Below are 14,825 nucleotides of genomic sequence, written 5' to 3'. Positions count from 1 at the left end.
ATTTGTCGAGTGCTCGGAGACGCATACCTATCTTCGTGGTGGGATCTTCACCAAGGTTAAGAAGACCAGGTTGTAACAGTGGGATGTTCACCGAAGTTAAGAAGATTGTATTTTTAGTGAAAGCCATCAACGGTTGTTGGTGGAGTGGATGTTGGTCCTGGTGTTGACCAAACCACTTTAAAATAACAGTGCACATTCTCTTACTCTTTTCCCTATATTTACTTGTACTTTGATTTTATCTTTCTTGCTTGCATTTATTGTTGAAATTTTTCAGTTGATTTTAAAATTGTTATTATTTTGAAAAGGACAAATGTCGTCTAAAGCCCAATTCACCCCCCTCTTGGGTTGTCATCATCCACCTGGGCCTCACATAATATGATAGTATTTTCAATTGGTATCAGCGCAAAGGCTTTTTAAAATGGATTTTTAAAAAAAATTCAAGAATAGGATTTTTAAGGTAACTCAAAAATGGGTTATGAGGAAGGCTATCCAATTTCTAACCCTTCTCGTTTAATGAAACTAATTATGGGGAATATATATATATGAATGGTCTAATTATGGGGAATATATAATCCCTATGAGGTTTTGTTTTGAGTCGTTAGACATTGGGGTTTTGCAAGTGGTTAAAAGTGGATTTTTGATTCCTCACAAAAAATGGGAGAAAAATGATCTTAAAATAGTTTTATTTGAATTTGAAAGCTATAAATGCAATTTGTTGCTCTTTGTCTCCAAATATTTTTTTTATAAAATTTCTACTTCCAGAAATGCTAAAGAGATTTGAACTTCTCTTGAAAACATCTATAAGAACAATGTGTGTCTCTTTGCATTAGTTGATGATGATGCCTCATGCACAAAGTGAGATGTCTTATAAGGAATTGTATGATATTTCTAAAAAGCATTTATTGAAAAATAAGAATCTCACAAACTCAATTTCTATTTTGACTAATGAATTATAAAGTTTGAAATAGGAAATTGATTTGTTCTCGTCCAAAAACTATGATTTGATTCAAGTTAATAAGGGACTAAAAAAGGAAAACATGGGCTTGATTAAAACATATAAGTTTTAGAAAAAGAAAATGAATAAAATAAAAAATTATTTCATCTCATGACATCAAAGTTTTGAGAGAAGTAAATGAGTTTAATTCAAGAAACGAAGAATTGGTTTTGGAAAACTAAAAATTATAAGCAGAAAACAGTAGAATAATTTGCAAACATAAATCTTCATATTGTAATTGTGATAGTTATCCTTCTACTTATCCTATTAGATGCAATTGTGGTAAATTAGGACATTATAAACTTGGTTATATATTTAGCTTTTCACGTAATAGTAAGCTTATTTGGATAGAAAAGGAACTATTATGTAAAATAGAATCTCTTGTACCCAAAATATTATGAGATCCATATGCCCCTAATTGGCATTGATTTATTCAAGTGAAATTAGTTTTAAGGGCTTGTGCTTAATTGATTATATTTTGGAAATTAAGATTATGAATGAATTTTTATAAATCATTTGATTTTAGACCAAGGTTCAACCCTAAATGTGTAATCTTATGAATGCTTGGAAGTTTGTTTTGAAAACCCCTCTTATATTGTATTTTTAAATAAAAAGGGGGAGCTTCAAATGGTATATTTTAACCTTTCGAAACCCTTGAGATTTTTGAAAATCTCTTACTCCTTTTTGTTGATGACAAGGGGGAGAGAAATTGGATGTCATTGTTCTAAAGCAAAGTTATTTCTTAAATGAGAATATGAATTGCTTTAGAATATATATTTAGGGGATGCTTATTGGCAAATCACCTTGGGTGTTGTCATCATAAAAAAGGGGGGAGATTTTAAACCTACGGTTCAATGCTTGGCAATCTTCTATCTTATTTTGATGATTCCACACACAAGTTGGTCCATTATATTTTTACTAATGAATTTTGTGTTTAAGTTGAAGATCAAATTCATCAAAGGAACAAAGTCAAGGAGCTTGGATCAATGGCAAGAACCAACTTGAAAGATCATGGAAGCCAAGGAGATGAAGATCAAAGAAGGAAATGACCTAGACTCGAAGATTGGAGAACAACATTGAAGATTCATGTCAAAGTCTTATGTTAGATTTCATTAATCTAATCCCTAAACAATCCCACTTAGTCAATCTAATCCTTAAACAATCTCACTTAGTCGTACTCAAAAGCATCCTAAAAGAGTCCCAAATATGATTTAACAAGTAAGGGAAATAAAGTGGACCTAAAGCCAAGTGCCAAGGTGAGTTTAAATGTGAAAAAGCATCAAATTATTACTTGCTTGGTTGGCTATAAGCCATAATGTTATGGATAATGGGTCTAGATAAGTTTTAAATATTTTTGAAAATATTTTTAACATATAGTACTCTCTCTTATCTTTCCATAGAGCACAAGAACGTCGAAATCTGATAAGAAATAAAGGAGATCAATTTTAATGAGTTGACTGCGCAAAACTTAAAAAATACAGAAATTGTCTGGCGGCCAACCATTCTTGCCCACCTGACCGCCTTGGATAGTTGCTAGTCCAAATCTGGCTTTTCTAAATATGCATAGCGGCTAGTTGGGGGTGCCTAAAAAACGGCTTGTTTGAGCTAGTTGGTCTATAAAATGGTGTTCTAACCCCTTGAGAGAGAACATTGTTGTGAGCTTCTTGTTGTATCTGCCTTGTGATTTGCATTGTGTTTTTCACATTCTTTATTATATTTGGCGAGTGCTCGAAGATGCAGAGCTATATCCATTGTGGGATCTTCACCATGGTTAAAAAGGTCGGGTTGTAATGGTGGGATCTCCACCGAAGTTAAGATCACATTTTTAGTGAAATCCATCAACGTTTGTTGGTGGAGTGGAAGTAGATCCATGGTTTTGTACCGAACCATTTTAAAATCACGGCGCACTTTATCTTACTTTTTTCTCTATCTTTACTTGCACTTTGATTTTATCTTTCTTGTTTGCATTTATTGTTGAAATTGTTTTCCTGGTTTTAAATTATTAATTTTTTTTTGAAACGGGCAAAGATATTTTGAAACCCAATTCACCCCCCTCTTCGGTTGACAATCATCCACCTTGGCCTCACATAATATCGTAGTATTTTCAAAATTCTTTTACAATGTCACTTCTAATTTTGAAAATTGTTACACCTTTTTTATTTTGAATTTTCTTACTTGGCTTAAAGAACATTTTAAAAGTTTCATCCTTGATCGCAAGGAATAAGAGCCAAGCGTATCTAGAGTAATCATCTACAATCACATAAACATATTTCTTTCCTCTTAAATTTCTTGTCATCATTGGACCGAAAAGATCGTTGTGAAGCAATTCTAGCAGTCTTGAAGTAGAAAATATGTTCTTGGGTTTAAATGTATTTTTAATTTGCTTTCCTAGTTGACAAGACTTGCAAATTTGTTATTTCACAAATTTGAGCTTAGGCAAGTCACCTACTAGTTCTTGAGAAGATAAGCTAGATAATAGTTCCATGCTAGCATGACTTAGTCTTGCCATAGCCATGAATTTTCCTATATGACAGAAAAGCGTTTCACATTTTGTTCCTTATGTTCATCTAATGCTGAAGTGTATACATTTCCATTTCTAGTAGCTATAAATTGAGTTTTATAATCAATGGCATTTTGTACTAAACACTTGTTTGATTCAAAAACTATCTTATTATGTTTGTCACACAAGTGGCTAATACTAATAAGGTTGTGCTTTAAGCCATCTGCCAAAAGAACATTGTTTATAGATTTTTTTTATTACTGATGGTACCTTAATCAATGATCTTTCCATTGCCGTTGTCTCCAAAAGTGACGCTTTCTTTATCCTTCGTGGAAAGAAGTGTGAATTTGGATACATCAACAGTCATGTGTCTTGAGCAACCACTCTCAGGGTACCATTTGTTCTTTATTGATTGGCATTTCAAGCACACCTCCTTATCATTTGTGAGTCCCATGAAGCATATGTTGCTTTCCTCATTGCTCGATTCGCTTTCTGATGGGTTGCTTGCTTCTAATTCATCCCATGTTGCTCTCATCTCTCTTTTGCTTTCTTTCCTTATGTTTATACTTGTCGCTTGAGGATGTCTTGTTCAATGGGCAGTTTCGCTTGATATGCCCAATCTTTTTGCATTTGCAGCATCTCATATGATCTTCTTTTTCTTCCTTCTTGCTTGACTTTTCTTTTCGATCGGTTCCTTGTCTCCTTGTTTAGAAACCTCTTGAATCTTTTGGTAAAGAAGGCAAGGTCTTCTTTTTTCCTGTAAGCCTCACTATCTGATTTGGCCTTCAACGTGATTCTTTTATTCTTATTGTCTTCCTCATCGGTTGTACAGTTGTTGAGAATCAACTCATGAGTGATGAGGGATCCAATCAACTATTCCACTGCTAACTTTCTGAGGTCCTTTGCTTGTTGTATGGCTGTCACTTTCGGTTCCTAATTTCTAAGTAAAGATCTTAAAATCTTGTTTCATTAAATCAACATTAGAATAATTATTTTAAAGAGATTTTAGTTCATTGATAATGTTGGTAAACCTTGTAAATATATTCGAAATTGACTTTTCATCTTTCATCTTGAACATCTCATATTGTTGGACAAGGAGATTGGTTTTTGACTCCTTCATGGGTGACTTCAAGTGCCGACCAAATTTCTTTATCAATTCCATATACCAAGACTGTAAATTCTTCTCGAGAAAGATGACAGAACAAGACATTAATAACCTTAGAGTTCAAGATGGCCAATTTATTTTCACGATCAGCCCAGTCCTTTCTTAATTTGCTGGTCATGACATACCCATCTTTGATCATCTCCAAAATCTCGAAGTCTATCGATTTAAGATAGATCGACAGTTTGGTTTTCAGTACGCTAATTTGTACTATTGAAGAGTGGTGGTCTAGAATTGGAATGGCCTTTTGCATACCTCTACGTGGTTGTCATTTCTCTTTTAGACTATTAGTCTTTCCGGGAGCCTTTAGCTCTGATACCAATTGTGCTCCCGGGTGCAACCAAAGAGTGGGGTGAATTGGAGTTCTAAAAAGTTTTCGATTAATGTTTTAAAGCAAAGTGATCTAAGCTATTAACAATAAAGAGAAATAAAATAAACAAAATAAGTGTTACCAATCTTCAAGGTGAAGGAGTTGAGAGGAGGAATAGAGATTTGACAAGAAGCGTTTATAGTGGTTCGGCCAACTCAGCCTGCATCCACTCTTCCAAGGTTTCCCATCCTTGAGTCTTCACTGACCCCCCAACTTCTTTTCGGGTAGAGACCATACCGTTGCAAGCTATCCGAGGGTTGTTTCGGTGCCCTTTCCACCAACCCAAGGCCTTATCTCCAAGCCTTGAAACCGAAGGTTGATGCGGTGTCCTTCTCACCAAATATAATGAAGAAGAAATAGACAAGAATACTTTGCCTCTTGCTAGGGAGGTGTACAATCAAAGATCTTCCTCACACCTTCAAAAATATACAAATAAAAAGCCCATACCAATCCTCTGAAAGTAATATGCAAGATCAATGGCACACGAGAGTGGGTGTGAGATTTAAGCTTTAGAAGATATCCTCAATTGAAAACAATAGCTTGAAAGAGTTAGATGAGCATTAGAAGTTATTTTGATTGATATTTATAGAGGAACTCAAAATATGCCTGCTTTGGAAGGTATAATGGCCAAACGAAAGATCTTCGTTCATCCGACCGAGTAAACGGAAACTAGCCGTTGGGCCAGTCCTTCGTTCAGTTGACCAAACCGACCTTCTGTTGACCGAGGGACACCTTAAGTTGCCCGGGCATAAGTTCTGAATTTTTTTTAAAAATCCTCCATTCTAGCTTCTGTCGTCCGGGAAAACATTCGGTCGATCGAGCAAGGGTTCTGGAATTTTTAATAAATTCCTCCATTCTAGGCTTCTGTCGTCCGGGGGATCCTTTGGTCTCCCGACCAATGTCCAATATGGGTTCTAACAAGTTTGAACACTACATTGGCCATCCAAACTTGAGCCCACTTGAGTTTCTATGTCCATGTAGATGTTTTTATCAATTTAAAGAGCCATGAATTTCCTTTTTGGTCAGGGAAGTTTGTTTTACATTCTAAAGAAGAAAAACCTCTTTCTATCTTCAGTTCTTCATGTTTGGACGTGCTTCAGCTTTACTTTACCTCATGGTATTCTCCAATGTGGTTCCGGCTTCGGATTTTGGTCCTTGGTCTAAGTATTGAACACTATACTTGAGTTGTAACTTTGGCTCCTTCATCATGATGTCACTTGAGATAACTTTGGCCATTGCTATGGACTAAAATAATTTGACTTATATTGATAAAAACATCTAAATGGACCCTTAGGCTGACATGATGTTTCTACTCATGGACACTTTCTAAAAGTGTGGGGCAAACGACATGCTAATTCCAATTTGGTGCCCCTTTCGAATCCAGTTATGGAAACAATTTCCAGACACATGTCCTCCATGTGATGGGTTTGGTTGAATTAGAAACATTCAATCAAAACCCCATTTACATCAGTGGAAACTTTCGAATTTGAAATCTACTTGCTTTTGTTGCAACCACTTCTGATTTTCAATATGAATAATGCACAAAGATTTTCCTCAAAAATTTGGAAATGATATGGAGGTTTCTCAATATATAAAAATTAATGTCCATCAATATAATTCCATGTATCCTCACACAGTCACACATGAAAAAAATTACAAGTAAATCCCTCCATACAAAGTGACTAGTTTACCCTTCTTCTATCTAGCAATCCGATGTGAGTCCCTCTATGGGCTTTCGTCCCTACTGGCCGGGCCAAGGAAATATCCATGGCCATTTATCATTATTGGACTTTCAAACTCAATTAGGAAATCCTACTTTTGCAAATGATAATTATGTAGTGTATAGTGCTTGTTAAAGAGTGATTTGATAAATTATTTTATTAAATCCTACTGGGCCTAGATTCAATTTCTAAAATACTTTATAAAAGGCAACCTGATTGTTCTCTCCTTCACGAGTGGATGATCCCTTGTAGGCCACCCCCATGACCAAGATATCTGATATAAAAACCACTGTATGTACCTGAGTATAGCCCTCAATTGGACATCACCAGTTAGATTATCAAAGTCATACATTTGACACATAAGTCATGGACGTCATTAGGTTTAGGGTCCAATTGCAAATGCAGACTAAACAAAGTAGTTTTATCCGTTCCATGTTCCATATGAGTGATCTCGTTCAATGTGTGAACTTCTTTCATATGGTCACATGTCAGCATAGGGTCTTCACTCTAGTGATAGGGTTATAATACTCTATATTTAATAGCTCAATATGTGACAATTTTTTCGGAATTGGGTTTCTGGTCTCCATTTCCAATTGTGAACAATTCTAGTCTTACAAGGATCGGGAACACCATATCTCCTTCCATGAACTCTCCTTTTTAAGGTATGGTGCTCCTACAATATTACCTAAGAATTTTAATTACAGACCGTAAATCATATTCTGATTCCTTCTGTCTCGCAGGGTTAAAAGCAAGAAATATTTGTTGTTTTCTCGATGTTTTCTAGTAGCATATTGTTCCATGGAGCTAAGGTCCAAAGGAATAAGCAAGTGTTTCATCCCATTTAATCCGATTGGGATGTCCCTGGCTCTAACATGTCTCTTGGGAGAGGAAGAAGAAGAAGTGACTATAAAATTTTTATTCATATAATGTATACATTGACTGAAACCAATAATTGGTTTCTGAGGGTATATAATGCTAACACCTTCTTCGTTTCCCTGAACGTCACTTGAGAATGATCAGGGCAAGACTGAAATGAGTTCAATAGTGACCAATTAGTTGTTGGAAAACGATGAGACACAATGCATTTGAAGCTGAAAGCATACAGTTAAAACAAATTGAGGACGATTTAGCATTAATCATCTGATATTAAAATACTTCTTGTATGAAGCAAGTTCAGCTTAAAACAAAAACATAGTTGTTCACACATGAAAACACATGTGAAAATAGTCGATTAATAGCATAGAAACTTTTGATTTCAATAATATTTTCTATAGAAAAAGAATGTGATCTTGCGACGGACATGAGTGAAGAAAATAATCGAGCCTTTAGTGGGGAAATATCTTATTTAATGAAACAACGATATCCCTTGTTAGCACCGATGATGTCATTGCTTTAATGATGCTTTGATCAGCAATTGAAATGGATGAGATGAAAATACGAGTTCCAAAGTGACCATTGATCTTGTTGTTTCCATAGCAATGAAGATCGCTAACACATAAAAATGGCGATAAATTAAAGGCAAAAAACAGGAATGTAGATGGGATAGGACATGGCTTTTTTCCAATAAGAAATTCACATAAACATAGGTTGGTTGTGTTTTTGCTTATTCATGCTCTTCTCTTCATATCCAAAATGTTCATCAACCCTTGGTCAAGATATAAGGCATAAATCAAAAATTAACTCAGTCACCTAATGACTCACCTACATCATGTCAATTGTTTGACTCATGAGGCATAAATCAAAAATTTCCTTCCCATAAACACATGGGATGCGAACAGTAAACTACATTAAAAAAACTATTTGAAAAATTTCTTGATGTAATTACGCAATAATTAATTCATACATCTGGTGAGTGTTACATGTGCAAAAGAAATAATTTATCAAAAGATAGAGGTTATTAAATCAACAACAATAATTTATTCAGTTCCTCACTATCTCCAATCAAGGGTTGATGGCCACGTAATTCAATCATATGCACACATTTATGAATGTGTGTGATGTCCAGGCATAGCTGCTAGTAATCAAGGTGCCGCCCTTGAATGTTTCGGATCAAACAACAATGGTGGCACTTATATTGTACCCACGTACTGTGTGATAGGGCGTAAATACGGCAGGACGGTTGGATCTCACCACGTGTCACCCGTGCGGCAGAGGAATCTAATCATGATTAGGAAAGACATTAATACACGGTAAGACCACGTGATCTTGCCACATGTCACCTCCCCGCCTCCAAAAACTTCATCATCACGATTATGGGCAAGATTACACAACAAAGCCACGCGCGCCGTTGAACCAGAGGGGTAAACCAATCCAACAAAAGATGGTTTTCTCTTTGAAATGATGAAAAGGTCCACGTGGCACCCCATGAAGATGATTTGCATGCAAGATCAAAGTATAAATACGCCATTAAGTCCCTAAGAAGAAGGGGCCGATCCAGCCTAAGAAAAGGAACGACTCTAAAAAGGGAAGCCATTAGAGGAAGCTCTAAACCGTTAGTAAGGTTTTCCAACTTTAATCAAGAGAAGGAAGAGGCGTTGGACGCCCTATCCCTCCCTCTATCATCTGCCCCCAACTCGCCCACTCAAATATCAGAGAAAGAACCCATACATTGGTCCTGGTAAACCTGATTATACCTCTGCCATTTCTTGTTGTTCTTTATATCGTTGGTCCAGAATCTGACTTGGGTGTCGAAGTGGTCGTCCGGGACCCACCCCGGACCTCCCTGACCCCTTTGTTTGTGATTGCCGACCCTAGCGGAGGCTCTCTATCCACCGCGCAATCGCAAACCCGGATTCTGGCGCCATCCGTGGGACCCGTCTGAGTTTGAACGCTTTACGACTATGAGAAACCACGCCCAACAGCATGAAATAGGAGTAATGACCAGGAGCCAAACCCAACATGCACAAACTCATGTCTCTAATTCTCTGGAGCAGAAGTCGCAGGCCTCGGGCTAGCATCGGTCCACCTCTAGCACACCACAGATGGTCCCTACCATGAAAATGTTCAATGAGCTTCGCCAGGAGCTCTTCCTACAGTTACCTCCGCAACCAAAGCCTTCGGTACAGGAAATGCCCTCGGCAACGCATGGTCGGACTGAACCCTACGAAGAAGACAACGGGGAGTCGCCCAAGGAATGTCACCATCGGCGAAGGTGCGCACCGGTCCGAGCCGCCTCCCTTTCGACAAATAGCCCTTTACCTCCCCCAGTCGGGGAATGTCAACCAGATGTCGGGAAACAAGCTACCCAAAGCCGCACCCACCCTACTCGGACAACTTGATTCCAAGAGTTACCTCCGGTACGGGCAGAGGAGATGGCTACCTCGGCGCAACTAGTAGGGCTAGACCAACTGGCTGATCTGCAGAGACAGATTCGAGAAGTTAAGCAAGAAATGAAAAAACCTTATGCCCACGACATCCTGGACGAATGCGAAAGAGAGACGGCGTCCCCATTCACCGCGGAGATCCTAAAACCCCCCGTGTAAACAGGGATAGATCTCTCCCGATTTGGTGGTTACGATGGGAGCACAGATCGCCTAGAATTCCTCCAAACTTTCAGGAGGGTAATGGCACTCCGAGGCGCGTCAGATGGATTTACGTGCAAAGCCTTTGCCTCCTTGTTGAGAAAAACTACTAACATTTGCTACCTGCATCTGGAGCTGGACTCCATTACATCCTTCCATGAATTCGAAAGAAAGTTTACCACTAGGTTCGCCAACAATCGCCTCTACCACGATCCGGCGGACGCCCTCTTGGCCCTCCGATAAGGAAGGAATGAGACACTGAGAGACTTTATGCTGAAATTCAATGTCGAGTTGGCTTAACTTTCCAACATCGACGTCCAGATAGCGGTTGCAGCTCTGAAGCACACTACCACCGACCAAAATCTCAAACTACACCTCACCCTCAAGCCACCGCGGGACCCATAGGAACTCGCATCCAAAACTAACAAGTTCATATGAGCGGAAGTAGCATGCGTACGAGAACGAAGCTGGGCCGGCGACGAGGAAAAAAAAAAGAAGATGGTAGGGGGCCGGGAAACTGCGGGCCGAAGAAAGACCGACAAACAGGAACCCCATTCCCGTCTTTGAAAGGTTGGGAAATGCTCCCCTAAAGGTCGCCCTCTCCCATGTCATGTTCTCCATCAGAGATCAGGGTCTCCTAACCCCTCCCAAGAAAATGAGCACTGACCCGAAGAAGCGCTCCACCAGAAGTTTTTGCGATTTCCACAGGGACCACAGCCACTAAACCGACCATTACTTCCATCTCAAACTTCAGTTAGAAAAGCTGGTCGAGGAAGATCATTTAGATCAGTATCTTTAAGAGCCCCGCGCGAATAGAGCGGCCCCACTACCGACAGGTCAAGAGGCCGTCATCGGTCCCGCAACAGACACCGATCTCGCAGCGTACATCTCTCCCGAGGCCGTCGCCACCGTTCGCGGCACCACCCCCCAAAAGAGAAGAACCTCCTCGCCAGGCACCGGACCCTAAGCAGCTACCCACTATTGTTGGAAAAATCAACATCATCGCGAGAGGGCCTGCGGCGGGGGGGGGGGGGGGGGGGGAGGGGCAACAACGGCCTGTCGACAAGCGTACGCCGAGCGAGTATTCTCCCTGGAAATGCCTTCTAAAAGGCCCGGACGGATCCTCCCCAAGAGGGTCTGGTCATATCTTTCTCCACTGAGGACTACAATGGATTACAAGTCCCGCACAACGATGCGCTAGTTATCTGATTGATCATCGCCAACTTCGATGTAGGGAAGATCTACGTGTTGCACCTCGAAACCTTCGAAGAAATGAAATTGGGCCAGAGAAGGCTGGGGCCTGTAGAGTATTCCATACACCAGCTTTCTGGGGCATCCATAAGGTCAGCGACAAAATTGACTTACCCGTCACCTTCGGGACACATCCCCTCTAAAAAAGCATTATGACGACCTTCTTGGTCGTGGATATACCTTTCACTTACAGCGCCATCATAGGACGCCTAGCCCTGAGGGACCTGGGAGCAGTAGTTTCTACCCCTCACCTCATAATGAAGTTCCCCACTCTGACTAGGATAGGAGAGTACGCGGACAACATATGATAGCATGCTAGTGCTACGTAGCAAGCTTGAAAGGAAGCAACGCCCTAGCTGAAAATTTCACAATCGGAAGCGAAGACTCCCTAGAGCGAGCCCGCACGGTTAGAGGGGAGCCAATTGAGGAGCTAGACTCCATCCCTATATCTGAGGACCAGCCAGAGAAAGAGGTCCGGATTGACTCCGTACTAAGAGGCACCTTACGGGATCAAATGATTAGTTTCCTTAGAGCCAACAAAGATGTGTTCGAGTGGTCTGCATCGGACATGCCCGACATACCCGTAGAGACTGCGGTTCACCGGTTGAATGTGAATCCGACCCTCAAGCCCGTCCGACAAAAGAAGAGAAACTTCGCGGCAGAACGACAAACTCACATCAAAGCTGAAGTGGAAAAACTGCTACAAGCCGGATTCGTCAGAGAAATCCAGTATCCCGAGTGGCTGTCCAATGTAGTCATGGTCAAGAAAGCCAATGGAGGTTGGCGGGCCTGCATAGACTTTACTGATTTGAAATGAGCCTGCCCGAAAGACCCTTACCCCCTGCCGCGAATAGACCAACTCATCAATGCCACTTCCGGGCACGAACTCCTCACCTTCCTAGACGCTTTCTTCTGTTACAACCAGATAAAGATGCACGAGCCAGATATTCCAAAAACTACGTTCATCACTGACCAAGGCGTCTACTGTTATACTGTCATGCCCTTCGGGTTGAAAAATGCAGGGGACCACGTACCAACGACTCGTGAATAAGTTGTTCCAGAAGCAGATAGGCAGAAACATGGAAGTACACATGGATGACATGTTGGTAAAAAGCCTGGAAGCCCATAAGCACATCTTCGACCTCAAAGAAACCTTCTACACTCTGCGGTGAGCCCGGATGAAACTCAACCCGGCAAAGTGTGCCTTTGAGGTAACCTCTGGGAAATTCTTAGGATTCATGGTTAGTCAAAGAGGTATCGAGGCCAACCCTGAAAAGATAAAAGCCATCCCAAACATGGAACCCCCGGCAACGGCGGTAGAGCTGCAGCGGCTCGCGGGACGGGTCGCCGCCCTCGGCCACTTCATGTCCAAATCGGCCGAAAAGTGCCAGCTATTCTTTAAGCAGCTAAAGAACATACGGGAGTTCGAATGGACCCCGGCCTGCCAAGAAGCTTTCGACGCCTTAAAGCAGTACCTCCAAACACCACTAGTGCTGACTAAGCCCGAGCCCGGGGAAGAGCTTTTCTTATATTTGGCTGTCAGTCCTACGGCGGTAAACGTGGTACTGGTTCAGCAAAGAGACAAGCGGGAACATCCAGTGTAATATGTGAGCAGGATCCTCCATGGTACGGAGGTCTGGTACCTGGACATAGAGAAGTTCGCCTTCGCCGTCGTCACTGCTGCCCGGAAGCTCCGCCCCTAATTCCAGCCCATCTCATAGTACTCTTGACAGATCAACCACTGAGAAAAATCCTGCAATAGCAGGAAACCTCGGGAAGAATGGTAAGCTGGGCCGTCGAGTTGGGGGAGTTTGACATACAAGTCCAACCAAGGCCTGCCATCAAATCCTGGGTCCTCACTGATTTTATAGTAGAATTCACAACCCCCGCCACGAAATCGACGCTGGTGGATGAAACCGAGGCCCCCACCGAGCAAGCGGCCCATGGAAACAACCGCGATGGGCCGAGACCGCCCGAGGATGACAATGAAATCCATTGGATCCTGCACGTGGACGGTTCAGCGAGTAAAGGAGGGTGCGAAGCACGAGTGGTCCTCCAGGGCCCGGATGAATTCATAGCAGAATATGCCCTACGACTAGACTTCAAAGCCTCCAATAACGAGGATGAATATGAGGCCTTATTGGCAGGGTTGAGCCTAGCCGCGGAACTGGACGCAAAGAAATTAAAAGTCTACATCGATTCACAACTGGTGGTCGAGCAAGTGAATGGGACTTACGAAGCCATGGAGCTTAGAATGAAAAGATACCTCCAGAAAGTAAGAGAAAAGCTGGGCGGAATGGGAGAAATTGAGGTTCTCCAGGTGCCGCGAGGAATGAACGATCGCGTGGACGCCCTCTCCGGAATGGCCTCTGAAGAAACCCATGACTTCGGCTCCGTATACACGGAGATACTACTTCACCCCAGCATTGATGAAAAGCAAGTCTTGGAAATCCTGGCCAGCCCAAACTGGATGGATCCCATAGTGCGGTACCTGAAGGACGGGATACTGCGTGAAGACAAATTGGAAGCCTGGAGATTAATCGCAAAGGCCACCCACTACATGCTCCACGGGTCCAAGTTATACAAACGGTTATACACTTGGCCGTACCTTCGATGTCTAGTACCCTTTGAGTCAGAATATGCACTACGGGAGGTACACGAGGGGATCTGCAGAGACCATGGAGCCGAAAGGACTCTGGCCCAGAAAATCATTAGACACGGCTATTTTTGGCCTACGATCCTCAGAGACACCCAGGAATTTGTCAGAAAGAGCGGCCCATCCCCACCGGCCGTCCACCCCCTATACCTCAGTAACAGGCCCGCTGCCCTTCGCCATGTGGGGCATGGACCTGGTTTGCCCATTCTCAAATGCCCCAGGAGGGCATACAATGCTATACGTCGCCATTGATTACGTCACCAAGTGGGTCGAAGTCAAAGCTGTGGCAAGACCGAACTCTAAGGCGACAGAAAAAAATTTCTATCATGACGTGGTCTGTCGCTTCGGCATCCCAAAGACACTCGTGACGGACAACGGACCCGAATTCGCAAGTGCTGAATTTTGCAAGTTCTGCGATAATCTGGGCATCGAACATCGATTCGCCTCCGTAGCACACCCTCAGGCTAACGGACAAGTGGAAGTAACCAACATGATCCTACTCCAGAGTCTGAAAAAGCGGTTGGGAGAAGCAGGGAAGTGCTGGGCAGAGGTGCTCCCCAATGTCCTCCGGGCCTACCGGACAACACCTCGGGCCGCAACAGAATAATCTCCCTTTAGCTTAACCTTCGGGGTCGAAGCTATCATCCCAG

At 41.9% G+C, this 14,825-nt stretch overlaps 1 protein-coding gene across 1 annotated transcript; it reads left to right on the top strand.

The window, feature by feature from the left end:
- The first annotated feature begins 13,299 nt into the window (after positions 1-13,299).
- On the top strand, positions 13,300-14,427 carry LOC143856053 (uncharacterized). Its single transcript, XM_077366093.1, has one exon. The coding sequence runs from the start codon at positions 13,300-13,302 to the stop codon at positions 14,425-14,427; it is 1,128 nt and encodes a 375-aa protein (XP_077222208.1).
- Positions 14,428-14,825: the final 398 nt, after the last annotated feature.

The sequence above is a fragment of the Tasmannia lanceolata genome, unplaced genomic scaffold, assembly GCF_043159265.1.
Source record: "Tasmannia lanceolata isolate RefF3 unplaced genomic scaffold, GAP_Taslan_0.1 ptg000023l, whole genome shotgun sequence".
NCBI classification, from domain to species: Eukaryota; Viridiplantae; Streptophyta; class Magnoliopsida; order Canellales; family Winteraceae; genus Tasmannia; species Tasmannia lanceolata.
This window is presented reverse-complemented; position numbering and strand designations above follow the sequence as displayed.

Bases quoted from the DNA above. Each gene is read 5' to 3' on its own strand.
- LOC143856053 (XM_077366093.1), top strand. From the start codon at position 13,300: ATGGTAAGCTGGGCCGTCGAGTTGGGGGAGTTTGACATACAAGTCCAA.